At 39.9% G+C, this 12,843-nt stretch overlaps 1 protein-coding gene across 1 annotated transcript in view; it reads right to left on the bottom strand.

Annotated features, from left to right (window-relative positions):
* IFTAP (intraflagellar transport associated protein) overlaps positions 1 to 12,843 on the bottom strand; it is a 48,045-nt gene that overhangs the window by 17,558 nt on the left and 17,644 nt on the right. The window contains 3 exon segments of the mRNA XM_051621094.1: positions 1,642 to 1,677; positions 1,679 to 1,745; positions 10,400 to 10,446. Coding sequence (XP_051477054.1) covers positions 1,642 to 1,677; positions 1,679 to 1,745; positions 10,400 to 10,446 — 150 coding nt within the window.

The raw sequence follows: 12,843 nt of genomic DNA, 5'->3' as shown, positions 1-12,843 counted from the left end.
CAGACTTAGCTTTCAAGGCAATGACAATTTGAAGCACTGAGGGATTTTAAAATAGACCTGCTCAATCTTGACAGTTCTATATTATGTAAATGTAGGCATAAATGTGTGCATAATTTGGGGAAAGACTTCATAATCTTGAGAAGCCTGGCACCAGCCAAACAGTTGTGAAACCTTCTTGAACAATGCAGCAACCCTTAAACCAATGTAATAATACTCCGTTTCTTTTTCATAACCCAGCTTTTCCTCAAATGGAAATGAATGTTGTATGCAGTGGGATCTGCATCTATTTTTCATTAATTATTGTTTAAAGATCCATATGCAATCCTTTATGAACACTGCAGGCTGCTACAACTCTTTATCTTCTTTGGTTTTATACAGAAGTTATCAAATGAGGAAAACATAAAATCTCATTCCAGGGTTTTTTGTTTGCCAATGGAGACTTCTAAAGGCAAAAACCTTGAATTATGTCAATTGTTAGGGGAAAGAGTGAGCATTTTTATACACAGAATGGTATTAAAACTTGAAAGGTCATTTTAGAACATTTACTTTTCCCCAAAGCAGACTAGTTCTTATAGTAAAGAGTTTATTGCAGAGAACTAAACTCAACTGAGCTCAGGAAAGGAGGCACCATTTGCACTGCTATAACATCAAACCTCCATTAGTCACGTGTCATTTATAAGCTTGATTTAAGCCTCGTGGGACATAAACAAGCATATCAAACTATCAAAACTGGCCCCTTTAGCTTGAAGCTAACTTCAGCTTCTATTACAATGACCAAGCAGGCAAAAAGTGTGGTGAAATGTTTCTCTGCAATAAAAACATACTCAAAATTAATGCTCACCCTGTCTATTTGGATAGGAAGTTTAACGACTTAAAATAAGCCTGTGAGCAATGCACACTTTCTGTTCCAGTTTGAAAAGAACTGAAATTCTGAGGGGAAAATGGCAGTTCTAAATTAAAGCTTGTATTGATTGTATCTGATTAAAAGACTCAGTCTCCATAATGCAAACTTCTCCACACCAAAATGCAGATCTTCAGCAGCATCCTGCTGCTACTCATTTCCAAGAGGACAAATGCCAATTCTGATCACAATATACTCTACAAACTTTTTTCTTTTAAATGTTACAGTAAAGGGATTGTTCACTACCTCCTTGAAGATGGTTGCTATATTCAGCCCAATGAGAACTGCAGGATGTCATAAGATCACGAGATCACTGGAAAATTAAATGGCACATCATTCTACATAAGCAATTATTTTTTAAAAGGTCAGGAAGTGCAAGAGTTTACTTGAATATTCTGTGAATTACACCAATTTATTAAAAAGTCCACATATATTTTGAAGTATTGAAGTACATATTTTGAAAAGGTAGTATTATATAGCAGCAGTGTTCTAGATTTAAAAGCGCATTTCTATTAGAGCAACTATCTCAATTCTTAATGTATTTAAGAATTCATAATTAATTTAAAAATTGATAATGTGATTTGTTAACTCCTACCAGTTCCACACTATCTATATACCTCTATTCTTGTGGGAAAAACATTAGAAGCCAAAAGCATAAAAACAATCCAAGTTTCCAATGTTTAAATAAATAAATCTGACATTATGCTCTTTGATCTTTGCTCTGATGGCCATGTAATGGACAAAGTTCTAAATTTCAGTTGAATTGGCCTATCAAAAATAGGGTGTACAATAAGTCACTGTCTGTTCCACCTCTGCTGAGAGAACTGATGACCCTGCAGAACAAAAAATAATCAACTTATGCTTCTGTCACCGTTTGACTCAGGTCCAACAACAATGCTCTCAATCCCCTCCCACTCCCACCCAGGTAGGGAAGGAGAGAGAGAAAAAGAGAGAGACTTGGCTGGATTGAAAACTAAACTGCACAGCTTTAATTAAACACTAATGATATAAGAAAATATATACAATTATATACGGATATGTTCAGGTATGTGCAAAAGCCTCTCTCCTCCCCCCACCCCCAGCAACTCCCACCACACTCCCCTGAGCTGGAACAGTTCTGAGAAATTCTGGAGCTGCTCCTGGAGAAAGCACAGAGTTATGAGAGTCAGGAGAGCTCGAGCCTGGGGGTCGACGGTGATGGATGGAGTCCTCCCCGGACACCGGCCATGGACGGGGAAGAAGGGAAGAAAAAAGCAGGAAGGAAGTTGTCTTCTGTGATCTCTGACCTTCCTCTAAGCTTACGTAGATATATGGAATGGAATATCTCTGGCCAGTTTTGCTGTCTGTCTAACTCAGCCTCCTACAGGGGGGTCACAGATCTCCCTGTAGTGTCTGAGCTGGCACAGTAAAGGTGCAACCTTGAAGCCCCAGTAGTTAGAAAAACATTCCAATGTCTTATCAGCCTAGCTAGAACAGGTGTTGCTAGTTAAAAAAAAGCTCGCTGAAGGAAAAAAAAATCAATAAAAAAGAGAATTGTCTTCATCCTGGCTCAAACCAGGACAGCTTCCATTAAATGTATAAATTGCATATTCCTGTGTAAAATCCTGTACTGCTCAGACACAAGCAGAAGCTTGTTAGTCAAAGTGTTCTGTACTTACTGTTGCATATAATATAGACAGCTATCTTCAAAACAGATCCATGCAGTCCTGAGCTAAAATCTAGATAATAAAATATACTGTACGAAGGAAAAATCAAGCTTTGTTGAAAACAGACAGGTAGCTGAAACAAAGAAATTGAATTCAACAGCAAACAACTCACTGTTAAGCCATATTCTTTATTGAGGTTGCAGGGGCAGTACGTATTCCTACAAGTTAGCAAAACACCCCAACTAATATACACCCGAAAAAAAATGCATATTCAGTTTTATGCCAGTGAGTTCCCAGAATTCTTTTACATAGTAATTTTATTCCCTGGAACTAGTTAAATACTTGCTTTGTAATTATGCATGCTCCAGGGTCTCCTGTGGGATTCTTTGTTGATTCTAGTCCTTTGTCTTCTTCAGTCCTGTCTCCAGCTGGTCTCAACCATTTTCCAACTGCTTTTTTATTTATTTACATCTAAAAAGCCTAGAGATTGCCCAGGCGGGGTCCATTGTTAAGACAAGTCTTAGAAGACTTAGAAGAGCACAACCTGCAGAGTGAACTTAGTAGAACAAATTAATAATTTTAGTACATTTCTATTAGGGTTAATTCTGTATTTCTATTAAATCTACTAAAGAATATTCTGCAACTATCATAGCTCTTCTTTCTTGAGGACACTGAAATAAAAATCTGGACGTAGATGCCCCTAAACTCAGAGAACACCTGGGATTAGATTAGTATCTTTCATAACACAGAAGATCCTGAGTAGACATGTCTGCACTATGAGTAACAAAATATCAGACTGAATCTTGGTCTTGCCATTGAGTCTTCAGCAGCATCATTAAATAATCTTTAGCTGGAGTTTCATAAGTAATAAAGAAATATAGCATAAAGAATCTCTTCAAAGCACCATATCATGACTCTCTGAAAACATTAGGTAAAAATATCTGGTAGAAATATTAATATTCCCTCCTTCGGTGTCACATGACTGTCTTGTCCAAGGATATTTCATGGATGCTTGTTCCTCGCTGAGCTTTCAAAAAAGAGGTACGTGAGAAGACTTCCCTATATTTGGGACACAGGAACACAGACTTTCCACATGGTCAAGATACGGTCCACAGTTTACAGATGCACAGAACTTCTGAATCACTTTTCTTGTACATACTTAAGCAAAATGTTCATACTGGGAACAGTCTGCTTTCTGTGATACACCAGAAGGATATGCCTCAGGTTTAGAACTATCTTTTAACATGAATCAACCTCAGCTCTGCTACAGCACAGATGTGTCCATCTTGTCTCAGTAATGTTTTTATGAAGGAACTTAAGGGGGCCATATTGTTGTCAGTTATTAATTGAAATAAGTAATAATTGAGGGGAAAAGTCACATCTGGGAAAAAATCACTTTTGAGAACAAATCACATAAAAGAGAAGGGAAACGTAGAATAAAAGCAAGGCCTAGATTACAGTGAAACAGTAAGAATTAGACAAAACCAGATTCCGATTAGAGAAAAACTCTCTCCAAGTAGTCAACAGCCCAGCCTTGAGACAAGCCTGCAGAACAGATGAAAGGGATGGAAAGAAGCACTCCCCATAGCTTATCTTGGTTACAGCTCTGAGCACTGGGAAAAAACACATTGAGTAACTGAAATAATCATATTAATGTATTAGTGATCCATTAGTATACTAAAATTCACAGCCACAGGCTAGAGGGACCCCTACTAACAACAAGCCCCTTACACTTTGAGCATGCCTAGTGAAATTCCTGAGCATTGCCACTTTAAATGGAAGCAAGTAATTAGTTGACTAATCATGTGTGCCAGTGATAAAATAATATTAAAGTTCTTTTTCACATTTTTGGGTATAAAAATAGCACTTGTCTTTCAGGAAACTGAGCTCGATTTGAGGAATACCACCACCTGTCCTAGTTTGAGCCAGCTTTTCTTTTACTGATTTTTTTTCTCCTTCACTTAAGCTCCCTTTTAACTAGCAGCAAGTTTTCCAGCTAGTGGACTGGTATTGAGTGGATATATCATATCCTGTATCATGCACAAGCCTCAGGAAAAATTGAAAGGTACAATGGTTTGTTGAAAGCTATCCTGAAGGTAATGTGTAGTGGAACTTTGAAAAATAGGGACAAAAATTTGGCAAAGGCCACCTGATTAGTTAACACCAGGGGATCCTTTAATTGGGCTGGTCCTGCTCAATCAGACCTTCTACATTCAATAGATTGGGATAAAATTCCTGTGGTGTGTGAAAGGAATCTGTTAGGTAAAAGTGTTTGGGTTTTTCCTGCTTCAGGTAAAGGTAAACCTGTCTGGGCTGTTGCTTTAGCTCAGGGACCTGGACATACTTGGTGTGTGATGATGGAGGATGGTGAAGTACAATAGGTACCTCAAGGTAATCTAAGTCTGAGGGAGAATCCTTAGTTTGACAGTAGGTAAAATATAGAGCCTATGTGTAATTATGGTATGGATTAAGGGGTGGAATGTCTTGGTTTCAGCCAGGATGAAGCCAATTTTCCTTTTACTGATTTATTTTTTTTTTCCTTCAGTGAGTTGTCTTCTAAATAGCAGCAAGTTATCCACCTAGTGGACCGATAACGCTGGAATGTTTGTTACTGTTGAGATGGGAAAGTCAGCTTATTCTACCCAGTGAATCTGCAGCCACAGATGCTGCTGGGAGCAGAGGAGTTGTGTTTGTAGCTCATAGGAAGGAGTGGACGAGATGGACAGCAAAACTGACCAAAGTGTTCCATTCCATTTATCTGCGTAAGCTCAGTGTAAGGTCAGAGATCACAGAAGACAACTTCCTTCCTCCTTCATCTTCCCTTCTCTTCCTTCCATGGCTGGTATCTGGGGAGGACTCTGTCTATCCATCACCATTTATCCCTAGGCTCATACATTCCTGAACCTCAAAACTCTGCCTTCAGCTCCTGACTGATATGCCACTATCTCTGGCAGTGCTCCAGGACATTTTGGGACTGTTCCCAGCTGAGGAGAGTGCCATAGGTGTTGCTGGGGGTGGGGGGAACTCATAGGGTTTTGCACATTCCTGAACACATCTGTATATAATTGTACATATTTTCTTTTATCATTTGTATTTAATTAAAGCTGACTAGTTTAGTTTTCAAACCAGAGAGTCTCCTTCTCATTTTCTCTCTCCTTTCTTACCTGGGTGGGAGAGGACAGGGATTGAGACATTTGTTGTCACTGGTTTAATTGCCGATCCTGAGTCAAACCATGACACCACCCTGCTTTTCTGCACAGAACTGGATATTACAGCAAATATCTCAACTCTGTGTGTGGATTGGCTTCTTGCATACTGGGTAATGGACCCTGCTTTTGGGACAACAATTTGTCTTGCTATTTAGTCAAAGGATTATGTAAATCTACCTACTATTTTTTCTGGCTCATACAGAAAATTCTTTACAACTTTATACTACATTTTAGTAGCATGATTCCATCTTGAAATGTTAGAATAAATTTTCAAACACTTGGTTACATGTTAGTTAATGGAATCAACAAAAGGGTACATAGATCCAGGGTGAAAAGGAAGAAATAGCAATTTATCTCTACCTGCACACTTTTATCACAGTAGTAGAGTTACAGACCTTTCATTCTCCTGTAAATCTGCATTTGAAAATAATTATTTCCTAGCTAAGCCTTTGCAAAAATTCCACTATCTAATTATTTATTTAGTTTTCTTTTGGGAACTGGGTATTATTTCAAAGCCAGCAGGGCTTTGGACTTCTAAAATGGCTTTTTTTTTTTTTTTTTTTTAAAGAGATTAATTCTCATGGGTCTCTCATTCCTGGATTTTTCTTTGGGTTCGTGATTTACTTGTAAGTAGTTTCCAGTTTTCACCCCTGTTCTCTTGGTTGCTTGATCAGAGTATCTCAACTCACTCTGCATCAGTTATATGAGAAAGCTTTCTGAGAAGAACAGTGCAGCCCACAGGTATATATGCTATGTCTCTACATGTTCAGCAACTGCTTTTTTTGTTCTTTCATAACTTCACTCAAAACTATTTGTAGAACTGAAGGAAGACGTGAATGCTCATTTAAAGGCAAAGGTATGTTCCACTATTGTTTTAAACTTGCACTGTAAATATATACACTCATTTAAGGAAGGAAAGCCTGGACATCAGGAGGTTTGTATCACCTCCTGATACAAACCTTAATTAATTCTGTACTAAGAACTCCCCACCCCCCCAAAAGACCAATCTGCAGAGAGAAGATGAGGAGGAAGCACCGTTATGCAACAGACTGGCAATGGCTCAGAAAGACAACTCTTACATATAAGAACAACAGAAATAAATCTATTTTTGCTTTTAGCAAGATGTGCTTGTCATACTCAGAATGTAAATTCCACTATTTTAAGGCTCATTAGCAATGCAAACAATGTTTTGAATTCCCTTCAATCAGCTTACAAAAATGCAGTAATCAACTTCCAGTTTGCCAATAATCATGCCAGAAATGAGCTTTGTCTCTCTATCCTGGCTGCACAACAGCATATGGAAGTCTAATCATGCTGCTAAATGCTGCTTTCCCGGATGATGTTTAAACAAGAAAACTCCTTCAGAAAAAAATCAGGAGTTGTAACAGTCGTCCTTCTCAGTGGAAGCTCCCAAAGGAAGTGGAAGCTATTGAAAGTTCTAGCCAGTACTTCACAGGTAGTTTAGGCTGATGCTACAGCACTAGTGGATGTTGATCCCAATGAAGCTGCTAGTTATGTGGAAGCAATTAATTAGCAACAAGAAAGCCTTGGACACTGTCAAGAGCACCTTATATAGAGATAACTGAGCAGGCCTATATAAAAAATCTTGGTAGAAATTTTGAAATGCACCTCTCCTCATACCATGAAAAAATCACATTCCTGCATGATATGACAGGGAACTCCCAATGACTTTATTCAAGTCCAGCATACTTTCATGATGGTGTATTTGGAAACTGACCAGTTCTCCTCTGTTTAGTCCCTTCCCCCTCCTACATGACAAACCCACAAAAGGTGATTAATAATTATGGGATCACTGCCGAGTTGGGTTTGTTTTTCTTTTTCATTGTGTATCATTGACATTAATTGCAAGTATAGAAAAAAAAAAATCTATTGGCACAAGCCTGATGTGAACTTTCAAGAGTGAAGAAGTTTAAAGTCTTGTCTAAACCTTTAGCTTTACTGTAGCTAAATGATGCCATGCTATAGATACACTAACAGGTTTTACAACTTTCAGACATTACATTTCACCAAAATGCTGTTGATGGGGAGTCAAGGAGGGAGATAGTGACAACAAAAAAAAGCTTAAAGGCTAAATTTTGCTGTCTCCTCCAATTCTCAGGCTTCAGGCTATTAGCCAGGAAGAGCTGCTTAGTGTGAAATCATCTTAAGGCAGTGTTAAATGGATTACAGAGTCTGGAGGAGAAAAAAGGAAAGAGACCCACTAGCTGGGCAGAGTCCCATACTTCAAAAAATCCACATAATTTAACTCTGAATCCTCTTCCTCAACCTAATTTTTCTGGATGTATAGGCTCAAAATACAAATGAAAAGGCACAGATTATGGAAAATTACTAATATTATTTTAAAAATTCTTTAGGCAAGTTTTATCAAATAGTTATGCTTGGCATCAGCTTCAAATTAACTGAGTCTCTTGGGTTCTCTTCAACCTTTGTGGTGTTACAAGGAACTGGAATTTTGAAAAAACAGGTTTACAGTACCTAAGAGCTCAAAGCCAGATTATGATGAGACTGATATCCCTGCCTATGCAGCCTCGTACATATGTTTCCTTAGTGCTATTTGAATTTTCTCTTTTATTTAAAAAATAGCAAACTCAAGATTTCTAGATATGTTTTTTTACATATTTTGTGTACTTTATTACCTACCTATCCTTAGAGCCCTGCAGCAAGTGATTTACCACCAGTCCTAGAAACAAATTCTGCTGCCAAAACATAGGTACTAGGCACCTTCCATTGGTCCCTGGAGAAAGCTTGATCATCTCTCAACTACTGGAATGGGCTGCTAAGAGAGATGGTGGAGCCACCATCCCTGGAAGTGTTCAAAAGAAATCTAGATTTGGTTCTCAGAAATATGTTTTAAGCACTGAATGAGTAGATCAAGTTATGGTTGGTGGATTTAGGTTATGGTTGGACTTGATGGTCTTCAAGGTCTTTTCCAACCAGGATGATTCTGTGATTCAGTGATTCTACAGGAAAGCTGAGGAGAACCTTTTCACCAGAGAGGGAAGTGATAGGACAAGGGGTAACAGTTTTAAACTGAAAGAGGGTAGATGTATGTTAGACATCAAGAAAAAATTCTTCACCATGAGGGTGGTAAGGCACTGGAATAGGTTGCCCAGGGAGGTTGTTGAAGCCCACTCCCTGGAGGTGTTTAAGGCCAGGTTGCATGAGGTCTTGTGCAGCCTGGTCTAGTGTGAGGTGTCCTTGCTCAGAGCAGGGAGGTTGGAACCTGATCTTTAAGGTCCCTTCCAACTTTAACCATTCTATGATTCTGTATAAGTGTCCAAAATCTCTTGCTGCAGAGTTGGCTCAAGGAAACAGTCCACGGCTCTTCCCAGCACCTAACAGAATCAGATCCTGCAGAACATGTGGTGAGCTTAAGACAAGAAGCAGAAGCCTCTCTTCAACACCTCCAACCACATTTTATAGGACATGGCAGGAAAGGGGAGGGAACACTGATCTGACTCTTTGCTGCCCCCTGGATCCCTCAATGTCCTGAAAGAATGCTCTCTCTCTAGGTCCTCTTATTAATATAATTAGCTTGCCCCCCCAAACCATGACATGGGCACATATGAATACCGCACTCAAAATAAATCTCTTTATGTCTGTACTTGACACAAAGTTATCTTATTCCCTCCTTCCTGAAATACCTGGCTTGGAGAGAGAATATTTACTGTAAACTTGACTTATGTTGGTTTATTATTTTCTTGCTAGTTACAAACTCCAAATATTCATCAGCTGGAAGTCTCTAAGTCTTCTGACTTAATAGGAATTCTGCACATACAGAATGACTAATCAAGTCTTTAATGGATTAGACAGATAAACCAAATGGCAATAACGAAGGAACTGAGGACCTTAGTCCTGCTCTGCAACAGCTTCTTACAGTGACCTTAGGCAGATCCCTTCATCTATGTAGCTTGGTTTCTTTCTTTGTGCAGTCACAAGTATAGATGAGGAAAATGTATTTAATCACTAAAAGACTGTCAGTTCTGGTGATAATGAAGACCACACAAGAACCTACATTAGATAAATAAGTACAGACATCAGATTTCAATTTACTTTTTAGAGGCGAGACAGTCAAAATTATTATAGATGTATGAAGCAGTTCAACACAACTCCAAATGCTCGTAACTGGAATTCATAAAGAAGTTCACTGTGAATTCAAAATCAGACTTATCTATTTCAAGCCCAAGATGAAATAATTTTAATACGTGGGGACAACATTTTCATTAAGTATTTCCACTTTATTGAAGTCTCTCTTAGCACCCACATTACTTTGTGGAGAAATTTTTGTAATCAAAATAATTTCAGTACAAAATGCAAGTGTGAAAAAAAATGTAGAAACATTGTTAACAAGAAGTGTTCTGTAATTCTGAAAATGCCTGGGGAAAAAACCTGCTCAACAGGACATAGAATAATAAATATTCCTTATAATTTACTAATTCATTAACTCTTAGAGTGAACAAATGAGTACTTCAAATTAAAGAATTTAGACAATTCAGGGAAATTTTTGGAAACAGAAGAACAGAGGAAGAACCTTTTTTTTTAGAGGAAAAATGGATCCATACACTTGGATCCAAAGACAGAGAACGATAGTGAATATAAAGAGGCAGAACCTACTAATGCATGTCTCTTCATCTGTGTCTGTATCTTCCAAATCTAAGTACTTGTCCACCTGTCATTAAAAAAAAATAATAATAATTAGAAAACAGATTAAAATGTATTAATTCCATTTCTTATCATACAGAATGGTTGAAAAAGACCTCTGAGATCAGCAAGTCCAACCATCAGCACAAAAAACCCAATCCAAACAAACACAACCACACACTCCACCAAAAAACTCCCACAAAAAACTCCACAACCTCAGCCACTAAAGCATGCCCTGAAGTGCCACATCTGCACATTTCTTGAATACCTCCAAGGATGCTGACTCAACCACCTCCCTGAGCCAGCTTTTCCAGTGTCCAACCACTCTTTCGGTATAGAAATTCTTCCTAACATCCAATCTGAACCTCCTCTGGTGCAACTTCAGGCCATTTCCTCTGAATCTGTTGTTATTTACTTGGGAGAAGAGGCCAATACCTCCCTCACTACAACCTCCTTTCAGGTAGTTGTAGAGGGTGATGAGGTCTCCCCTCAGCATCCTCTTCTTCAAACTAAACAACCCCAGTTCCCTCAGCCACTCCTCATATGACTTGTTGTCTAGACCCTTCACCAGCTTCTTCTGCTCTTCTCTGGACATGCTCCAGCACCTCAATGTCCTCCCTATAGTGAGAGGCCTAGAACTGAACAGAGTACTCAAGATGCTGCCTCACAAGTGCTGAGTACAGGGGCATGAACACTTCCCTACTCTTGCTGGCCGCACAGCCAGGATGCTATTGGCCTTCTCAGCCTCCTTGGCATACTGCTGGCCCATGTTCATCTGGCTGTCAATCAGTATCCACAGGTTCTTTACTGCTGAGCAGCTTTCCAGCCACTCTTCCCCAAACCTATATCTGCATGGGGTTGTTGTGACCAAAATGCAGGACTCAGCACTTAGCCTTATTGAACCTCCTACAACTGGCCTCAGCCCATCAATCCAGCCTGTCCAGGACCCTCTGTAGAGCCTTCCTGCCCTCAAGCAGATCAACACTTCCACCCAATTTGGTGTCATCTGCAATCTTACTGAAGGTGCACTCAATTCCCTAATCCAGATCTTTGATAAAGATATTGAACAAGACTGGCCCCAAAACTGAGCCCTGAGGGACACCATTGCTGACCAGCCACCAACTAGATTTGACCCTGTTTACCACAACTCTCTGCCCAGCCATTTAGCCAGTTTTTTACCCAGTGAAGAGTACACTTGTCTATGCCATGATTCACCAGCTTCTTCAGAAGAATGTTGTGGGAGATGGTGCCAAAGGCCTTACCAAAGTCTAAGTAGACAACAATTCACAGCCTTCCTCTCATCCACAACATGGGTCACATGGTCACAGAAAGAGATCACACTGGTCAAGCAAGACCTCCCTTTCATTAACTCATGCTGGCTGGCCCTGATCCACTGCCTGCCCTGCACTTGACATGTGTTCTCACTCAAGATGAGCCTCTCCATGATCCTTCCCAGTCCTGAGGTCAGGCTGAGAGGCCTGTTGTTCCCCAGATCCTCCTTCCGGCACTCCTTGTAGATTAGCCAGCCTCCAGTCATCCAGGACCTCCACTGTTGATCAGGATTGTTGATAAATGATGGAGAGTGGCTTAGTAAACTCCCCTGCCGGTTCCCTTAGTCCTCTAGGCCCCATAGATTTATGTGTGTCCAGGTGCAGAAGCAAATTATTAACTACTTTCTCCTCCATTATGTGGAGTTAGTTCTGCACTCCATCCTTATCTTCCAGCTCAGGAGTCTGAACACCCTGGGGGAAGCAGGTCTGACTGTTACAGACGGAGGCAAAGAAGACATTAAGAATCACAGCCTTTTCCTCATCCTTGGTTGCAATGTTTCCCTCACATCCAATAAGGGATGGAGATAATCCCTGGCTATTTTCTTATTGTTGATTTATTCGTAAAAACTTATTTTGTTGTCCGTTTTGTCAGTGGCCACCTTGAGCCCCAGCTGGGCTTTTGCCTTCCTAATTTTCTCTCTGTATGACCTAATGATATCTCCGTTGTCTTCCTGAGTTGCCTATTCCTTCTTCCAAAGGTGGTAAACCCCCCTGTTTTTCCCAAGTCCCAGCAAAATTTCTCTGTTCAACCAGACTGAACACCTTCCCTGCCCTTTAATCTCATAACACATGGGAACATCCTGCTCCTGGGCCTTGAAGATTTCCTTCTTGAAGAGTGTCCATCCTTTCTGGACCCCTTTGCCCTTCAAGACTGTGTCCCAAGTGACTTTTTCAGCCACTGTCCTAAACAGGCCAAAGTCCGCCATCCAGAAGTCCAAGGTGGAGGTTTTGCTAACCCCCCTCCTTATATCACTAAGGCTGGAAACTTCACCATTTTGTGATTGCTAAGCCCAAGATGGCCTCTGACCACCACAACTCTCACTCATCATTCTCTCTTTGTGAACAGGCGGTCCAGTGAGGTGCCTCCCCTGGCA

This window comes from Apus apus, chromosome 5 (assembly GCF_020740795.1).
Source record: "Apus apus isolate bApuApu2 chromosome 5, bApuApu2.pri.cur, whole genome shotgun sequence".
Classification (NCBI taxonomy): Eukaryota; Metazoa; Chordata; class Aves; order Apodiformes; family Apodidae; genus Apus; species Apus apus.
This window is presented reverse-complemented; position numbering and strand designations above follow the sequence as displayed.